Below are 20,790 nucleotides of genomic sequence, written 5' to 3'. Positions count from 1 at the left end.
ATGTTCTGTTATAACAGAAAATCAAGATGTTACTCAGATTTGATAAACTTTTGAATAAATACCATGTCACCCATATGGACACACTCTACATACTGCTTAAGCAAGTTTTACAATCACACATTGAAAACTCTACCAGCCAGTAGTTGAAAGACAGTGCTCTCTCAGGGGAAAATACACAAGAGTGACTGCAAGGAGGTTCTGTTCAGGGCAGTATTACGGCAAGAACTGTGCTAGAAAGATATTTTATTTAAATCGTGAGTTTTGAAATAGATCAGAGAGTGAATTTTATATGTCAGGTGGATTCATTATCTAATACAAGATACTTTGCAGATTGTTTAAGCTTATGTTCCTATGTACAGCTGTGAAAGCAATACAATAAAGACTGACCTTTTCCATGAAAAAGTTAAGCAGTCGTGTTGGAGTTGTTCTTTTTCAATTTGAACAGAAAATAATTGAAATAAGCTTTCCAGGAAATTCCAGTTTTCCTACAGGTACCTGCAAGTAGTTGCAGATTGTTGAGATCGCCAGCATGTAGGAAATCCTTCTCATGAACAACTACTAAAAAAATCAGACCTGAGCTGAAACACCAGGAACTGCACACTGTGGTGGGGGGTGGGGGGAACCCCATGCTATTGAGGACAGGTATTGTACTGGTTTTGTCTTATTATAGTTTTTAGAAAAGTCTGATTTTCGTAACTGTGCAGGCGTTAAGCCAAGCTGATGTATCAAGAGCATGTCAGATAAAGCAGAACTGAAAACATTTCTCCTGAACTCTCTCTATGCATTATGTCTGTCCTCTGCAGTCTGTGTCTCTACCATCTGCTCCCAGCTCAGGCTTTCAGATGCAGACAGATGGTGTCATGAGTCTCTTGACAGCCGGTGTGAAGGAACAAGAGGGTGATGCTTTAGATCCCCCTTGAAACAACGACAAAGAAACTTGCGTATCAAAATATTTTTTCCTGATACTCTCAGTGTGTTGCACTCAAATGGCATTTTTTTAACTCATAGTGCGTAGAAATTAGCTCTCAGTCCCCAAAATTTTGTGCCCCAAATGTAATTCTCAGCTGCTCCTGCAAGAGATGAAGGACTGTCATTGAACTAAGTAGCTTTTCTCCAAGATAAGTTCCATCAGATACAGTTTGGGGCCTTAAAACGCTGACAAGTGCTTTGTTCCATACAATCCCTGGCCTGCAATTCAGGGATGAAGTCACTTAGGGCACAATATTCTAACACATAAAGACACATTTAGGGAACTAAATCCCCATTTAGGCACCTATATAAAGAATAGCCAGTTTTAAAAACTTCCTAAGCTTCCGTTCACATGCCCATTTGGCACTAATACAAGAAAGGCTGAATTTTGCTACTGAAGGCATCATTCCTGCTGCCTATATAATTAGAAATTCATAGTTCACAGAGACGGCTTACACTAATTTTTCAGGGTCACATGCATGCCATTCTAAGAAATGGTTCAGTTTGTTATTATAGGTACTTATTGCAGTATCTACTAGTTTGTAATAATTTCCCTGCAGTGGGTTATGCCACACGATGCACAGATCAAGCAATACAAATTCCACCAAGTAATTAACTTTGGACATTCTGAAACTTGGATCAAGATTCTTGTTTTCTCAGAACAGCTTAGCTTCATACAGTAAAAGGATGGGGAGAGTACTCAAATTACAGGATCTGACTACCATCGTAACACAAGCCTAGCATTTTAACAAGGCTTCTCTGACAACAAAAAAGAGCATGGGCATAAAGAGAGTAGCATTTTTCTCACCCTAAAAGATTTTTAGAACACAGATTTGATCAGAACAGCTTTTTTAGGTAGCCAGTGAATCCACTCCTCTATACACAAGACACTCATTTGACAAAAGCATTCTGGATGAGCTTTGTGCCACAAGAATATCCAGACTTTGAACCTTGATTAATTTTAGAACTTTCAACTGCAGAAAGTCTGAAAGGATGAAAAAAACTTGCTGTTGTTAGCAGGCAGCTTCAGTCAGCACTTTTATATCTTCTAATTCTGGACTTACAGTCTGTCAGTTGGCATTGCAAGATCCCATTGCCTGTTAAAGGATTATTTCTCTATTTCCAGACCACTGAACTGGTTAGTGCCAGCAGGACGAACCTGTCTCCCTCACACACAGTGCTTTCCGTTGTCCTGGTTTCAGCTGGGATAGAGTTAACTGTCTTTCTAGTAGCTGGTACAGTGCTATGTTTTGAGTTCAGTATGGGAAGAATGTTGATAACGCTGATGTTTTCAGTTGTTGCTCAGTAGGGTTTAGACTAAAGTCAAGGATTTTTCAGCTTCTCATGCCCAGCCAGCGAGAAAGCTGGAGGGGCACAAGAAGTTGGCACAGGACACAGCCAGGGCACCTGACCCAAACTGGCCAACGGGGTATTCCATACCACGGGACGTCCCATCTAGTATAGGAACTGGGAAGTGGGGGTGGGGAATCGCCACTCGGGGACTAACTGGGTGTCGGTCCGCGGGTGGTGAGCAATTGCACTGCGCATCATTTGTACATTCCAATCCTTTTATTACTACTGTTGTCATTTTATTAGTGTTATCATTATCATTATTAGTTTCTTCTTTTCTGTTCTATTAAACCGTTCTTACCTCAACCCATGAGTTTTACTTCTTTTTCCCGATTTTCTCCCCCATCCGACTGGATGGGGGGGAGTGAGTGAGCAGCTGCGCGGTGCTTAGTTGCTGGCTGGGGTTAAACCACGACATCCGTTAACCTACAATACGAAGCTCTGAGCATGTCATTATGTTAGAAGCCACCAGTGGTTTCATAGTGTCCCCAAGAGAAAAATAAAAATAATTTTCAACAGGTACTACAAGCTACTGTAAAAAGGAATACTCACTTTTATTAATACTTTAAAAAAGATGTATAAAGACAACCAAAACACTGTATCACAATTTACAGTCTGTACATTATAAACATACATCTCTCACTAACTCATAGAACAGCAGTACATCCAACATGATTTTATCAGTCCAGACAGGGTCCTGTAACATTCAGCTGCCTGTGTAATATTTAGCACATTCTCAGATTCAGTCAGAGTGAAGTGTAGCTGCAGAATATATCCCTACGGGGCATCTGTCATGCAAAGCTTAGTTAAGGGAAGCCAAGACAAGGGCTCACCATAGATCTGCACAGCTGGAGTGCCGCAGGCTGATGGGAACATCAAGCAAGATTTGGCTCAAGCTACCTCCCATTCAAGCAGCTGAAAGAGGAGAGTGTAAATGAGATTTTTTTTTTTCCATGATGGGCTAGAGACAAGAACCATGCAGATAGTTAAGAAAAATACCACTTTCTAGTTACAATCATATTCTCCATAGAGTTTTTCCACCTTGCTCTCTTGTACTCTTTCCTTCACGTACTATGTCTGGTTCCCTGCCCTCCTTTGATTAACAGAAACAAAAAACAGACCTTCCTTCCTTCCTTCTTTAATTTGTCCACCCTCCATCCCTGCTGTCAAGATTCTGCTGGCACTGACGCTTTAGCAGAGTAGTGTAATTTTCTGGAAAGAACATAAAGATTGTGGTTTTGAACTGTTCAAATTAGGGACTTTTTTAGAACCAAATAACAGAGTATTTGAGAGGTTAGTTGAGAGATTCTAGTTTGCATAGATCCTTGGGTCAGTATTGTCAGTGCTTCCTAGCTGAAGAGATTTCAAGGAGGCTGTTGAGCTAACCCTGAGCTAACCATGAAGTAGAGACCTCCCTTCCCAATTTGTGGCATATTGAATATTCCTAGCTTTTTCCGTCCCTTTTTGTTTTTCTGTCTCCAGACTCTAACCGGACAGGGAGCTAGAATGCTAGTCTTGACAATTGTCTCTGTACAATTATAAGTTGTCTCCATGTTCACAGAGCTAAAAGAAAAGAAAAAAGAAGACAATTGGTTTGCCATCGCAGTCAGCAGGACCAATATTTGGCCCACATATCACTGAGACCAACAGCACAGACACATGGTAAGACTTTGAAATATGTTACTGTCTGTCATTGCCTAGTTAGTCATAACTCTGTAAAAGAAGGCCACATAAACCACACACAGTAGTGATTTCACTGTCAAGTATAAAATCGATGCTTGTACATTTATGCTGCCACCTGCAAGTGAGAAACTAAATCCCAATCCAGGTATATGAATTTAAAGCTCTCATTTGAGGCAGAGTAAAAACCTTTGAAGATTATCACTGTGAGGATTTTTGTACAAATAGCAAAAGCTATTTGTATGGTTTTGGATTTCTGCAATAATGTCAGAAAAATCCTTAATCGTTTTCCAGTTTTAACTCCTTTCTTTTTACTTCTTTTTTTCCCATCGTTTTGAAGGACTCCATAACAAGAGAGTGATAGAAAATATCTTTGTATCCCTTAAGACAGCATTGGTGATTAGCAACAAGAAAAGAGCTACTTCTAGATTCTTGTGGATAATCTCACAGTAACAGACTGTTTTCTAAGACTGATCATTCTTATTTATGCTCCTGACTCTAATGCTTCAAATCAGTTCAGACAGACAGGTGAAACTGGTAACTTTGAGCTTTGGAAGTCCAAAATCATCAAACCGAATTTGATTGCAGTTACCACTGGCACCATGAAACAATTAGATTTGATCTGTCACTATTTCAGACGTTGCAGGTCCAGCAGCTTGCAGACTACTCTCTGATGAATTGATGATGGAATTTTATACTATCAGTATCCTGGTGATTCCTGGTCATATTTAATGGTGATCACAACATCCAGATGCTCTTTTCATCTTTGAAATTTGATATCACTTAACTCTTCATGACTTTAGTAGAAACACAACTGGGTCTTTGAATAGCATTTTAAGTGACCTTTAAAAAATGTGAACTCCATCATTCACCCACTTCAAGCATCACTCAAGAAGCTTAAATGTGACTTTTCATTTTGCCACTATCATGAAAGTCAGCCACCGATTCATAAAGCAGCAAGAAGATAGGAAAACACAGATGACACCTTCCCCTCTTTATGTTACCTGTGAAATGATGAAAACAGAATATTAGATATATGCCTATCAGCCTAATCACCATTAACATCACCAAAACCATGTATTTGATGTGCTTTGAAAACAGACAAAAGTGACTGGTAGATGCTGGATGTTTCAAGTTTGGGAGACAGGATCCAGACTTCCTGCTGCTACTTATCCTCAGTGCTAATGAAGAAGAAAGTTTTCTCAAATACTCAGATACTATACTAATGTGGTAACTGGTGCCAAAGCCATGTGCTACAAACATGAGAGAACAGCAGTGGAGGGAGATGCAAGGGGTTGTTTATGCAGAGCTGCATTAAACACATCTTTTGCTTGGTGTGAAAGCTGACGCAGTGTCCAAGAATCACCGACTTTCACAGAGCAGAGCTCTCTACTACTGACTGCCATTGCTCTGTGTCCAGAGGAAAACTGAGGTCATTTGGGAGCTGACCTACATGTTCAGAGACTCTCATTGTATGCTCCCCTTGAATGACAGACACAGGAGGTTAGAGGAAACTTTGCTTTTGTAAGGCTTTCTGGCAGTGTTGATATCCCTAATGTCTTCCTTCCCAAGTATGTATGGTTATTCAACAAGACAAAGAGTTAGTTGTACTGTAGGCTATTAAGCATCACTACAACTTTTCACTGCTGCTGTACAAAGCTAGTCTGTGGCGCTGGTATGGCACCTGAGTCTTCCACAACCTGTAGCCTGATCAGTGCCATACATATAGCTCAGTCAACATCTGGTGATTAGGGCACCAAGTGCAAGAGTCACGCAAAAGCTTGGCTCACTGCATGGTTTGGTGAGCCATTGGCAACTGCAGCCATTGCCAGGACCATTCAAGCAACAGCTCAAGCAGCTGGCGTCACTCTGCAATGTGGTTTTGCCATCTGAAAGAAAGCTGGAGGGCATCTGGTGTCTGGTTTGCCTCTGGCTTCTCATTCTTCACTGGGATCATTTCACTGATGCATCCTGCGTAATTTTTCTTAAGAGGAAGCACATGGCAGAAAACAGGGAGCAGAATCCTACACAAAACCCTAACTTCCCATGCCTGCTGCAGCAACTCCAGTCCAGGAGTGTCAAGGCAGTCAGATCCTGGTGATCATCAGCAAACTGTTAGAAAATTGCTAATGCTGCTATTATTTCAAGGATTCTTGAAACTGTGTGGGCAGAATCAATGAAGTAAAAGTGGCTGCCAGTGGCTAAACCACCCAAAACAGACTGAGAACAAGGAAGGTAGGAACCAATGATTTGCTCCGAGTACAGTATAGGCACAGCTTCATAGTGAGACAAGCAGCTGTTGAGGATTTGTATTAAGCAAAGGAAAAGTGAAAGGACTTACTAAAAATCAACACAAAACAATCTCTAAGGAGTACAGAACTCATCTATTATGCATGAGAAGTACACAGAGCTATTTAGTTTTCCACAACAGAAAAGAGAAGGTAAACAGGCCAGCTGCCAGTCACTGAACTGGGCTGAACTAGAAGTCCATTCTTGTTGATGCAGCCCTTGCAGTCTGCTAGGGCTGGTGCCAGGGAGCTGGGGGAGGCCAGGTGAGTGGGGGGGAAAGGGGGCCTGATGTGATATTGATCTGTGCCACTCCAGGGCAGCATCTCCTTACTTAGCCATGTATGCATCGATGCTGTTACTGTGCCTGCTGGCAGTGAAACCAGAATCAACAGCTGCCACAGAAACAACTCTTGTTGTCTCAGGGAGCCAGGGTTTATGTTACCTTTTATGGGATCATCTGAATCTACACACTGATCCTAGAGTCCAGCTGCTGAAGGTGTTCGAGAACTCCGTAGGGAATGGTGGGATTCCACATCCTGTAAGGGCAAATTCAGAAAGGAAAGAGATTTTGAGAAGCGTAATTTGCTTCACAGTTTTTTGGTGTGTTTGGTATGCTTGTGTTTTGTTTTGTTTTTTTAAAGTTGCCTTTCCCTTTTGAATATCATTCTACAAAAGTATTTAAGCTATGGAACAAATGAAAATGCATATTCATTTATAAGAAAGCAGTTCACTCCTCCATAACCTGGCTGACTCTCGTTGTAGGACACACTTACAGTCCCATCTCCGTAACTGTTCTTTAGCTTTCTGTCAAACTCCCTTCCCCTCAATGTGTACTGGCAGCTTCAGTCTAACCTCTAATGATGGCTGCTCATTGTTTATCCTTCAAACACAAGTCCTGCAGCACTGAGTAGGTCAGCTACTCTGGGAAGGTAGAAGATTAACAAAGAGAGGCTCAATGTAAACTATGCTTAAAGCAGGACAAGCTTGCTTGCCTGTGACGACTGGGAATTAATGCAGCTGAAACCAGAGACAAAATTTTTAACATTTCTGTGACTGCTTTTGTATCTTGGTGATGTCTTTTTTTTTGCCTCTTATAAATCTGACAAATACAGAACACAGCTTTAGCATGAATTCTAACTCAATTTACAGAACGAATATACAGCAAACAGCGTATCAAGAGACTTACACTAAGTTCTTTATATGGGGACATTTTCGTAGGCTGTCAGTCAGCTGCTGGGCTCCAACACCAGTTATTTTGTTATACTGAACACTGAGGAAAAAAAAACTTTGTTAATCCAGATCACATCATGTAGCAGTGTAATCAAACATTTCATTCAAAATAAAAACTACTATACGAGCTTATCTGCAGATGGGGGAAGAAAGAAAAAGAAAAAAAACCAAATAGATCCTTGATTCAAAAAACCTGTAATAAAATACTCAAAAGGTCAAATGGGAACTTCATTAAGTTAGTTCATCTGAGGGATTCCTTACTCTATGTACCTGAGGTCTTTCTCCAACTCCCCATGATCCTGTTCTCCCATCTTAAAACCAATTTTTCAGTTTTTATGGTGAACTGCTCCTTAATCCTTTCTAACCACTGACTATCTGGACTCTGCAATAGCACATTTTCCCTGTGAAATTTCCCTGAAATTTTCCTTCTCAATTTCTGTCTCCTCTACCCTGAGCATAGAAGATTTGAATTTTCAGTATCCAAGCAAGTAAGCTTTCGTGGGCCATGTCAAAAGATTTCATACTCACTCTAGCACTCTTAAAGATGCCATCGCAGGAAGAACTTTCGCAAGATTTTCTGCTCCAAAATCACAAATGCTATTATTGTATAAGCTGCAGGAAACCAAACCGGTATAGTCACAGTTGAATAATGGATAATGTAAACAGATTATACATTAGATCAAGGAATTTCCGATATGGTTGGTACACCTTACCTTCCAATTTATCCTTATCTATTTGCATCCTAATCTATTTATTAATTTTTAAAACACAGTTTCATATTTTCTGTATCAAGTAAGGCAAATGGCCACACCCCTTCTTCAGCTAGCACAACTACAGCAAAAAGAGGTCTAGATTCTTAATGAATAATGAAAGCATTTCTGTCTACATTAGATCAAATTAAAAGCCCACAAGAAAATGAAGCTCAAAGATTTGGGGCACAGCATTCAAAAGATTTCCACATGAGCAAATTATTCCAGAATTGCACACCGCGGTTTCTTGCATTCCCTACTGAGACACTTCGTTCAGGCCTATGCCAGGCTTTTAATGAAGTGGGATGGACCATTGGTCCCGTATCAGAAAACACACACCACCTTGTTGCTGGCTTAGGGCTTAGCACTGCACTTAGCAAGCTCTGCATAAGCTTGCAGTAGATCATGGCCCTGGGTCTACACTTGTACAGGGTATTATTCATAAGTGGGTATTATGGATTGGATTTAAAAATCAGTACAGTCCTCATTATATTCCTGAGATATCCTTCTGTATGTCTACACTGGGTCATACATTTCTCTGCTCTTCTCTCTAAAGGCTTTATGCAAGAATGAAGTTAAAAGCTTGGCTGCTGCACAGAGGACATATTTGTTTATGTTCGGTAATTTCTCACAAAGATAGCAAGGTATGTTGTATAAAACAACTGAACAGGATATAACTACTTACCTTAGTGTCTTTAACGAAGACAAGAAAGGAAGAGCTGTAGCTAGCTTCTCCGCACCCACATCTGTTATCTTATTCTGTGATAAGCTATAGCAAGTGAGATTGCTTTGTCAGTTGAGCACATTTATTCTAATTTATTACAATGTGGGGAAAATTAATTTTTGATGTCTTTTTTGTATAACTTGGACAGTCTGTTTAGACCAAATGCAGGGAAAAAGACAAATTACGACCCTTGAAGGGAAATGAGGAATTGCCAGAGGATTAACTTATTTCTCTAATGAACGTACAGATTAAGTATGTCCATAGACTCATTGGCCTTCCATGCCCATGGGTTAGTTGTGCCCATAATTAACACACGGTCCCTTAAGGCTCTAGGTTTAATCTATTACTTTTCATAATTTCTCAGAACTGTTTATCTTGCACTTACTTTAATGTTTCCAGTGATTTCAGGGTTGGAAAGACTTCAGATAGACTCTCTGCTCCTTCATCTCCTATGCCATTTTCACTCAGAGCATCAAGGCTGGGTGACAACAAAGAGAGAATTAGCTTCCCTTTTAATCTAAATTTTTGTGGTTTATTCACCTCAGAGACCACTCTATGTATCTTGAGAAGCTCCCTCCCTGCAGTAGCCTCAATCAGCATCACACAAATTATAGCTTCTCTAATAAGCAGCTTTCTGCTTCCCAAATTTACAGCCTAAGAATTTTTTTTTCCTAGTTGAATGGCTTGACCCATTTCCTTTGATATGCAAGATTATTAAAATGGTTATGAAATAGCTGTGTTCCAGCTATGCTGAAATGAGATTTCCTGTGCACACAGAAATACAGAATGGGCAAAATTGAGCAGATGCTGTAAATCCCTGCCTGAACAGCTCCTTCTCCAGATAGGGAGTATTAGAAATTAAGTTTTTCCTCATTCAGGTATCCAGATAGTCCCAATTTTAGATACTGGATCCCCTTCTAATCTGACAGACAACACTGGGATATATCAAACTCATTCCAATTTTAGAGCTTTATTGTTTTCCCAAAATATCATGAAAAGGCCAGATACATTACAGACAAATGGCCAATGGGCTGAGCCAGTAAGGCCAAAGGCCCTCTCAAAACCCAGTAATCTCCCCACACAGATGACGGCAGAATATTGACTATTGTTGCTACAATTGTTTCTGGCGTAAAGAAGCTTAAAATTCAGAGACAGCTGGTTTGTCATGGATACAAGAGAATAAATAGTGACTGGAGTTCTTAAAACTCTATTTCTAATACTGCTCCTGCTAAAGGAAGGGACTAAGACTGTGTGAAAATATGTGGGCAGAACAAAACCAGATACTAGATGAGTATGGCTTTTTTATATCTTTTATATGAATCAAATCCACAAAGCTCAATCTCTTACAAGTTCTACCAGAAGTTCAGGATGTTTGTTGACACCGGCACAAATACTGAAGGTAACCCCCAAATTTAACACTGCTTCTGGTTCAGGAGGGATACTGTTCTCTCCTGGGGCAGGCACGACTGTGAGTCCCTCAGAAACCTCACCATGAGGGAGCCTGGGGCTCAGGCATGTTACGGAGCTTGAATGAAGAAATAAGTAATGTGCCGGCAGTGTTGATCAGTGCTGTGGCAGGAAGGGGCAGGACTCAGTGGGGCTCTGTACTAAACCTTTCCCACAAGCTTTTAACCACCGAGGAACACATGGGTAAGTTCGACTGGTATCAAACAAACCACTACCAAGGGTCTTAAAGGAGGATGAAGAGCGCTAGCTTTTAGTCTGCTGTTATACTCTCTGAATGTTTTTGTTGTTCAGTTTGTTCATCAAAGCAAGTAGTCTTGTTGGCAAATAAAATGTTTCTTGAGTACACGAGCTCCTCCATCATCAAGGGCTGCTGAGGAGCAACATTAGCAAAGTTAATCTTCAGCATTACTCACTCTAAGTGCTGAAGTGATGGAAATGCTGCAAGAATTTCCACGAGTTTTAGGAATCCCTGAAGGCCACATACTGGACCCAGCCTGGAAGAAAATAAATACAGACATGCAGCAGTTTTTTAACATGCTTAGAAACAGCAAAAGTTATGAATTTTTAAGTTCTTGCCCTGCAGCCCCAAATGCAAGCTAGTTTACGCTCCTCAGAAGCAGCCATTCCCTACAATCTGCAGCAAGGATGTCTGCTTTGAAGCCTCCACATGAGGACCCCGCAAGGCTAAAGTCAGACAGAGCAGAGCTGCTTGCACAGAAGCAGCGGTACAAGCATTTGCCACTTTGTTGTTACTCTTTACAAGACTCATTTCACTCGTTTTAGATTCCTGTATTTCTGTTCTTTTTCAGTTTTTTTTCAGGTTTTTCATTTTAAGTATTATAGTCTTGATAACTGAGATGAAAAAAATACTTCCCCCCCACCTCCCCCCACTACTGGCAATTCAGACTAACTTAAGATCACATTTCACTGCAGCTTAAAGCATAAATTGAACTTTAATATTCCAGCTACAAGGATTTGTCCCTCAGATGCTAACCTCTGATTTGGAGTTTCCCTGGTATCAGAAGAACTTCAGCCTAGTTAAAGGGATCGGAATTTTAACCAAGAATTTAAAATAAAGGGAAAGTAGGAGAGGAAACGAGAAGAGAAAGCAGCATAACATCAGAAGTGGGACCAAGCATAGCAGTTCTAGAGTAGGTCGGATGTGAAGAGCAGGAAACAGGTGAAGACCTGATAAGAGTTCTCCATCGCACTGGTGCAATTTCTGCCCAAACTAATTCACATGCTATAGCAGCATATTTTAAGCAATAGAATAGCCTTGGAGGCTGCTTACAGTTTGGGGGAAAAAAGCAACATTGCTACACCTGATTTTTAAAGTCAGTGTTTCCAAGTCAATCTTCCTTCTTCCAGGGAAATGGTGCTAAATATTTTATTTGTGAGGCATTCTCTGACCTTATTCTCTCATGGCCTAAGCTCTGATAGGGAAGAAAATTACATCAGAAGACTCAGATAGAAAAGTTGAGCATTTCCCAGGTAGTTAGATCACCATCAAGTTATTTTATACCCTGTGGCACAGGATCTACATCTGGTGATAAGGAGCTAACCTGCAATATAATCAAACAAAATTGATAGAACCATGTTGATCTGTATCACTACAGGAGCCAGAAATGACAGGTTTTGAGTTTCGGTCATAACTTAATAAATCTAGTTGAGAAAAGCAAAGTAGCAATAAATGGGGTTTACTTAATGCTTTACCATAACTTAACTATATCCATGACTCTTCCAGTCTTAAATGTAATCATGTATCAACCAACAGAGAGGAAAATTCACTTACGCAAATTCTAGCTTTCTGAGGTTTTTGATGGCAGGAATTTCATAGCTGCTGCAACCAGATGCATCTTGCACACTAAATAAATCACAGTAGAAACAGAGTGTGATAAATATTTTAGCAACCAAAACAGTCCTTTAAAAATAATTTCTTAGTAAACTTTCACAGGAAATAAACCACTGCTGCATTAACTGAGGAAGCAGGAAACTGCAGAATAACTTCTGCTCCAACCTTTCTTCACTCAATTCATTTCAACCTGATAATTGCCTTTCATAGTGCAGTCGTTTGTTCTTTTTCCAATGAAATTGAAAAGTACATTCTTCTAAATCAAGTATTTTCTGTCAAACATGAAACTTATTTTGTGTATATTTTAATCAAAATACTCTGCCCGTGTTAAAATGGAAGTAACTATTTTTACTTAAAAAACCCAACCAAAATACTTTATTTATGCATGCTTTTAATTGCAACCAATCCCGTAGGCACATCATGAGCAGGGATGAAACACAGGGTTTATAAATCACATAACACAAGTTTTTAGCTCCTGAGCTAAAGGACTGACTCAGGTCCTTTGTGACCGGTACAAAACCAGCCTTCATTTATGGCCCAGGTGCTACGCAGCCCAAGTTATGTAACTGAAAGCAATTGGAAGATGGCACACTCAGAGATTAAAAAGAAATCTGAAGAAAAAAAAAAGACAGCTGGCTTTTTTATTGGCAGTTTTGATAAATATTCTCCAAGGTGCTGTCATTGCTCCTCCCTGCCGTGACAACCACCACACCTCAGGTTAGGAGAACACTCTGAGACAATACAAGAGCTTGCACTGCCTACTTACTTCTCCGTTGGACAAGCAGAGGAGTCCATTCTCCAGCACTGTCAGTGAACACCCATTTTCCTAAATCACTAGTATATTAAGAGGATTTTTGATCATAAACAAGCCTACCAATTGATCATCTTCTCCTGCATCTCTACAAGGTCTGAAAGGTCAGTGATGTCCTTCATTGTCTTTGCCTTAAAGGGATCAAGAACAAATTTCTCTATTGATGCTCTCAGCAGTTCATAGTCTTTTGTCTGTTCTAAAGATTTCCAGAGCTTGACTGTATCACTGAGGGAGGCCCTGTGAAGTGACAAAACATGGGAAATCAACATATCAACAGATATGACTGCTGTTGTTGCATGAAAGTGTCATCTGCATGCAGTCCTATGAATGACATTACTATCTACAAAAAATGACCAACCTGAATGATGCCACATTCTTTAGACCAGCCAAGTCTTTTAGCCCTTGCATGTCAATGCTGCTGTTTCGCAAATCCAAGGAAAACTCTTTTCTTGACTTTTTTAAAATAGAGCGCAGTACATGGACATCAGGTGGTGTAAGAACTATGCCCAGAAAAGACAGGTCTGGCTTAAGCCTTAAGGCCACATGCTGCAAAAGATAATTGCTTTGTGTTTCATAAATACAATGTAAAAGCTCAAGTAACCTCTCCGGACAGAGCTCATTTATCTGCAGCCTTCTAATATATTTCAAAAGTGTTTTCTGCTTCTTGGTTGATTGTTTTACATCCTTATTTGAAAGGGAACAGAAGTAGGGATCATCCTGGAGGAACAACAATCCGGCCAAAAATCGAGGTACTAAGTCTAACCAGTTATAAGGTTTTTTCTTCTTGGATGGAAAAGACAAGTACTTTGTTAGACTCTTATCCTTGATGTCTTCTGCTAACATAAGGTGAAGTGCACCCAAGAAATTCTGAATGACAAAATCAGAGAATGTGCTCCCAAATTCCTCTTCTCCACTATCTGAATGTCTGGGGAATGCAAATGGCAGGAAAAATCCATATTTCAGAGCAAACTCTTTAACTTCCTTAGAAGGAAGAAGATCACTTTTCATGGCACTTTGGTGCTTTTCTCCAAGATACCAGGCTATACGGGCTAGCGTAGCAAGACTCTCTTGATTTTGCACGGCTGTAACATCTGTTTGCATAGGTATTATCTTTTGCTGAACAAACTTCAGGAAGACTGTAGTAAGAGTTGAAGGAAGGCTTTCATCTCCCATTTCCAGTACTGTCTCACAGAGAAAACAAACAAATCTACACATAACAGGGCTGTAACAATGACTGAACAAGTACTCACACTCTTTGATTAACTTCAGTGCATTATCACAGTAGGGTAATCCTTCGAAGTATTTGGTTATGTACAATTCTCTCTGCTGAGGGGAAAATCCTACTATTTCAATAGTCTTATCCACTTTGGACACATACTGGTACACCTTGTCCTTTGGTCTTGCTGTAAGTAATAAAGTACAACCATTGAGTATCTTTTTTTGGATGAGTCCTGAAAGCAGCTCCTTTATACTGCACAAGTCTTCTTCAGGCTGGCTGGCCGAGCAACGAGGAGAATTGTCATGATCATGCAACCCTTCAAAACCATCAAAAACCAGAAGGACTTTAGCAGGATTTTGCAATAGATACTCAAAGATCTCTTTGCTTCCCTCTTGAGGTTTTATAAAAAATTCAAGAAGCAGATCCTTCAGGCTGTATCGCCTCTCAGGCAAGCTTATTTGTTTGCAGTCAAACCAAAATACAAATTCAAATTGAGGAAACTCTCCATTGGACCAATCCTGGCAGATCTTCTGAACAAGAATGCTTTTGCCCATTCCTGCTTTTCCCAGCACCACAATCACTTTAGTGTCTAAGTATTTACCTTCCAGGATTTGAAATATTTGGCTTCTGTTAAGGACTGCCTTTTCCTTCCCTTGCAGACTGCAAGTTACCAGCTCCTTTTCCATTGCTTTTACACTATTCTTCCCAGTCTTGGTTTCAGTTTGGCTTTGAACAAGTGTCCCATCAATAAACAGGTGATCAAGAGTTACTTCACGCTCCATGGCCACAGATTTGCACACGTCTCGGAAATAATCCTTAAGTGATGTACAGAAAGTTTCCACTGGCTCTAGAGAAATAAAAAGCACACACAAACTGAAGAAATCAGTCCACAAATTACAACATTGCTTCATGGTGGTTTAAGTACATAATTGTAATATGGTCAAAATACATCAGTTCCCATAAAGCATGTAGGTCTGGATTTATCCCATGCAACTACAGGTGCTTAAATTAGGAGTGCAGGCACTATAGACACTTTTAGACCTATAAACTGAATAATTTTGGAGGTATCTACACATATGATAAAATCGACTAAGTACACTGACCTTCTAAGTAGGTACTACAGCTAGATAACTAAAGGTAGATAAGTCTAACATCTTAAAAACAGAAATCGTGCTCAGACACTCAGAACAGCTTCACAAATTGTTGAATGACAACTCCTACAACAAGTAGCTTTTCTGTATGGAAAGAAACAGAAAAATTAGCCAAAAAACACTGTAAGTTTTTAAGTTCAAGAGATCTAAACTCACTTGGTCTTTTGAATGGTTCTTCAGAAGGAATTATGGGAACTTGGACTTCTTTGAACATTTCTAAACCTGAAGAAACCAAACAATATATTTGAGGAAGACACCCAGATAGTCATCAATTCAGCTTTACTAATTTTAACAATAAGACTAATGCTATTTTTCATAATGATATTATGTATCATCCAGAGAAAGAAATATTTTATTTTACAAGGGAAAGGAAAAAAATCCTCACAAAAGTATAATGCAGCTGACATGAACTGTTGCAGGCAGTATGACACCAAAACAGATGACAGCTGTTCTGACAGTTGTATGAAGCAGAAGACCTATCATAGCAAGGCAACATCCACTGTTCTTTTCAAATATCACTGTTTTGCATAAATTCATGTTCACACATAGGACATCTTTATTTCACCAAAAGCAATAGCTTCCTTTTGTTACTCTACACTTTGTAACCAAACATTAAGGATGAAAGTCACAGAGAAGGGACTACTGGTAACAGAATTTACCCCTTACTCTTCCTGACAAAGTACTGTCACTGTCCAATTTTCTTTCTTTTTGCCTGTTTGTTTTCAAACTACTGCAGACTTTTGCCCTTGGTCAGATGAGCAGTGTCTGCCATACAAAGCAATGGGGAATTTTTCAGAGAAAGCGTATTTTCTACGGACTGGTAATGACAGAGTATCAGTTTTGACAAAACTTTTGGTACAAAAAGCTTTGCAGACACAGGACAGAATTTAAATTGACCGTTACAAACCCAACCTCGTAGTAACCACATTCAGCAGAGATGTGGGAAAAAAACCCCAAAACAAAACAGGTTAATCTCCCTAGATTTGTACAAATGTATTTATTACCATAATATTTGGTTCATCTTGATGTAGAATGTGGTTAAAAAATTACGAATCTTAAGTTTCAGAGATCTGGAAATCAATTCCTAGCCTGCATGCCAGCAACAGATGGAATGGTTAGAGTTGAGCTGCTTCTAGCATGGAAGCACCCATAGACTTCTAATAAGCAAGTCTTTGTCCAGTGAAAGAATATGCTTGCTATAGAGATAGTTCTCCTTGTAGAAGAAAAAATAACTTAAAATACGAATAAAGAGGGGACATGCCTGTTTTCAGGCAAGTGTCTAGTTTTGGTTTACTATTTATTTTATTAAATAAAAACAACAGAATGGAAAAACAAGAAAAGCTGTAATGAGACATTTAGATGGGAAGCAGCATTGGTCAAAACAATCAGGTGTTAATGAATTTTAAAAAAGGAAAAGAGACTGGCTTGGTAGCTTATGTGCTGATTTTCCTGCTACATTTGGAATTCTGAGGTTTGTGACATACTCACATAAGTTGTGCTGCTGTAAATCAGTTGGAATTATTAGTATTGTGTATTCACATAAACAGTATATATAATTTACAAATACTTCCCCAAACCTAGGGGTATTTGCCTATTAATCCTCACTTGAAAATTTTGCTATTTTGGGTAGTTAGCCGCCAGAGGGCAACAAAACACTCATACTAAACTGCAAGCAGCTGTAATCGCCAGGGTACACAGAGATCAGAAACTAAATAACCACTGAAATCAAACTCCATGTTCTTACAGCTCTCTGAGGGCTGGAAGAAAAGTGTCTGAGGAACCACAGGTGGGTCTGTTATACCCTGACCAAGGCTCTGATTTCTTTATAAGCCTTTCTGTATATTAGGCTTCTGTATTGTGTAGTTAAATAACTTGTCATCATTTTGGTTTTGGGGCTTCCATGTGAGCTGACTGCAGTCTGGCTTCCAGCACCAAGCATTTAAGATGCTCAGGCCGTGCCAGTACCAGCACAACTTCCACTTCTGATGGTGCTCAAGCACACTGGGCTTTTGTGTTGTTTTAACTAGACAAGAAGACTTCTTCCAGAAACTGGACTTCATAGCAAACACAGCGGATTAGCTGCTAATACATAGCACCTGTAGCTCTACAACCCCTTATCTGCTCTGTATTTTGGACTAGACTAAGCAGCCAGTGATCAATACAAAGAAGGAAATGCCATTAATTTTTATTTTCCTTAATAAGGTCAATATGAGTAAAGCCTGGAGGGGAGCATTGTCTTTGGGTAGAAGCAATATGCTCCCTCTCCCAATCCAAAGTACTGTATATATAAAAATTCTTTTTCTACTTACCACATAAACTAACTGGAAAACTTGGGGATATCAGCGTTTCCATGGAAGAAGTTAGCACTGACAAGAAACAAATGACAGTTTTCAGCCTATCATAGCTATCAGTAACTGAAATGAGGGAATTTAGTACTTTATTGACAGCATTGATTTTCCAGTACTTTCTGCCTATTTATGTGGATAAAATGTTACTGCTCTTACCTGGATATATTATAACATCAGATGTGCCATTTCCAAGAACAAGTATCTGCTGAGGAGGATCTGCAAAGCCTGTATTCTCTTGGTTCCCTTTCATGCCAACAGGTAGGCACTCTGGAATCAAAGGTGCTGAAGATTCTGAAATGAGTGCAGAACAATGCCTCTTCTGTTTTTAAAGTCTCCTGGTTTCTAAAGGTTTCTAAGAAAGAAAAAGCTTTCTAAAAGCTACTTATCCTTTCTGGCAGCTTCTGGGCAAATATTCCCAGTAGACAGTTTATGAACCACAATTCATAGGATCACATGAGGTCCATAGAACCCATTGAACAAAAACTCTTAAAAGGTACAATGAATGTGAAATACAAGGGATTACCCAGCTTTTAGTGACTACTGATTTTCAATAGTCTAAAGAGAAATTCTATTACCATAAGGAAAAGTGCTTAAGGCAAAGTCTGTAAATGTATGGACCAGAGATCCAGAAGAGAGAAAATGTGTAAACATTATGCATCTGAATTAATTTTACCATCCTTTGCACTACATCTTTCCCACATAATTGCACATCATGCAGCTTGTACAAGCAGCTAGCAAGCATCCTCCCTCTGAACTCACACTGGGAAATTTTTTTAATGATGAGGTGCTTGCAATTTAATCAGCCATAGCTCTGAGTTTCTGTAGGTGTGACAGAATTTCTTCTGCTACTTTGTGCTGTTTCAGCTAGCATCAGATACTTCAAGACTTCTAACTTATCCACCACTTTTTGGTTCCTTTCCAGCATACATTTAACAGCGAAAGGTGTTGAATTGTGTCTTTGTCATTAGCACTTGCCAGTGTACCATGAGCACCCTCTGCTACACAACGTGATCAAGGCAAGGTGGCTACACAGCCCATCACTTGGATTAGTACTCAGTTTTTGCGAACAAAACTCCAACCTAGATTTTGCTCTACTATTGCAAATACAATTATCCTGCAGTCCTTTACAGCTCTGGATGAAAAAGAAATTGGAACTAAACCAAAGTTTATTAGTGAAAATTTTTGTTACTTCCTATTCTTAAGACAAGTAAGTAATTATTTAGGCTAGCATATAGTAAGTAACTCTGTTCTCTTATTTATTAACCTGCACTTCACCAATTAAATGAAAGACTCATTCTATTTCATTAGGGGTAATACACTTTTTCCCTTGAATATTTTTCATTCTTTTAGTAGTGCCACACTTTCAAGTGCTTGATTGAAACAGCTGTCATACTTGTTTTCCCTGCCATTGTTCATGGTCAATGACCAGATTTATAAGACAGTCTTCCCCTTGTATAAATCAACCTGTGTACAGGTGCACACCTATAGCTGTACTGTACATACCGGGAATTATGAAACTTCTTTCCAATGCATTGGTAGCAGGAACAGAAAAGGACATGTGCTGCTTAGTTAGTGAGGTGAAGCCGGCTGGATAGCTGTTGAGAGGCATAGCTAAGAAACTGCCATTCCCTGCAGACACTGCAGGGACTTCCACTTGAAAAAAAAAGCAAAACAAAAGGAGAAAGTTATTTCATTGTTAGAAGTTAAGGCAGCCAAAGAACAGGCCTCAACAGACAGCATAAACCGCTTGATTCTGATCAGTTTTGTTTTGATTTTCCAAAAGCAAGAACAATTCACAATAGCTTTCTGAAATTTACTCAGATCTCAAAAAGGTAAAATGTATTTATGAAATTCTGTAGTAGATCACTTTTTTCCAGTAGTTCACTCTTCATTTTCTTTTTCTTCATCTTTCCTGGACTGCCTTCTTTCTAGAAACCTTCAGATGTGTTTAGATGTAAATGATCTTACATATGGATGATTGACAGATAAGACATAACAAGGTCTTACATTGTTTCCCAAGCATGGTTTGTTACCTTAATATTGCACAAGATTAGAGAGGCCCAAGTACAATAAACTGAGGACCTTGACTTTCTACTTAGACACTACAGTACTTGTAAGGATAACTAGTCTGTGTTAAGAGGGTTTCCCAAAGAAGTCACAAACACCCGAGTTTTAAAAGATGCAACTTGCCTGCAGCACTTGTTTTTTTCAAGAAGAGGACAAATGAGGAGGGAAACTCATGTGCATTGTATGACTTCATCTGCTTATTGAAACCAAGTAAGATACACTTGCTTATTTTGAACTAGTCTGCTGGTTTCCTTGATTTTGCCACACCCTTATTCTCAGAGTTGGTTTTGCTTTTCTTTCCCCCTCCTGTCTAGCAGCAACAATTAAGTCTCTATTTCATCGCTTTCCGTGGTCTAATGTTTTATCAGGAGCTACAAATCTGTGTAGGTTTTGTGCCACTATAGGTACACTGTCATCTGGAATGCAAGCTCTTTAGGGTAGGATGTGTCTACATTGTTTATCAGGAACTGATGTATTATTTTGTTATAGGAATTTTTCATTTTTACTGTGGTATGAAAACAGACTTTAAAAAGTGTTTTTCAGCTTGTGTGTAAATCAGCATGTGAAATTCCCGTGTAATTTCCTATCCAAGGATTGTCGCGTTGCTACGGTCAGATAAGATCAGGTACTGTTATAGCTAGCCACAAAGAACTGGGCAAATCTTGGGTTTGATTTCATTCAATTCCTTTGAAAGAATCTCATCCTTGGCTTACCACTCTGAACTTTAGTACACATTGTCCTCTTTACTGTAGATGGTCTTACACTTCTGAAGAGCTGATGCATTTGCCATTGCAGGATCATACTGTGACACTCGTTTTATGACAGGTTAAATAAATTCCTAATTTTGTCGTGTAGCTCATCTTTCTGTCAATTAGATTTTTTTG

The 20,790-nt window shown here is 39.4% G+C and overlaps 1 protein-coding gene across 1 annotated transcript in view; it reads right to left on the bottom strand.

The window, feature by feature from the left end:
• Positions 1-2,977: 2,977 nt before the first annotated feature.
• The window catches only part of CIITA (class II, major histocompatibility complex, transactivator), a 30,678-nt gene continuing 12,865 nt past the window's right edge, over positions 2,978-20,790 (bottom strand). Inside the window, exons 7-20 of the mRNA XM_010578447.1 lie at positions 19,343-19,492; positions 17,996-18,130; positions 17,801-17,857; positions 15,648-15,713; positions 13,480-15,187; positions 13,185-13,358; positions 12,251-12,322; positions 10,872-10,952; positions 9,377-9,469; positions 8,953-9,036; positions 8,047-8,130; positions 7,475-7,558; positions 6,720-6,824; positions 2,978-4,995 (exon numbers count right to left, since the gene is read on the bottom strand). Of these exons, the coding sequence (XP_010576749.1) occupies positions 6,752-6,824; positions 7,475-7,558; positions 8,047-8,130; positions 8,953-9,036; positions 9,377-9,469; positions 10,872-10,952; positions 12,251-12,322; positions 13,185-13,358; positions 13,480-15,187; positions 15,648-15,713; positions 17,801-17,857; positions 17,996-18,130; positions 19,343-19,492 (2,861 nt within the window). The 3' untranslated portion in view covers positions 2,978-4,995; positions 6,720-6,751. The remainder of the gene's footprint in view (positions 4,996-6,719; positions 6,825-7,474; positions 7,559-8,046; positions 8,131-8,952; positions 9,037-9,376; positions 9,470-10,871; positions 10,953-12,250; positions 12,323-13,184; positions 13,359-13,479; positions 15,188-15,647; positions 15,714-17,800; positions 17,858-17,995; positions 18,131-19,342; positions 19,493-20,790) is intronic.

The sequence above is a fragment of the Haliaeetus leucocephalus genome, unplaced genomic scaffold (genome assembly GCF_000737465.1).
Source record: "Haliaeetus leucocephalus isolate CR32 unplaced genomic scaffold, Haliaeetus_leucocephalus-4.0 Scaffold636, whole genome shotgun sequence".
Classification (NCBI taxonomy): domain Eukaryota; kingdom Metazoa; phylum Chordata; class Aves; order Accipitriformes; family Accipitridae; genus Haliaeetus; species Haliaeetus leucocephalus.
Note: the sequence above shows the minus strand (reverse complement) of the source record. Positions and strands in the feature narration are given on the sequence as shown.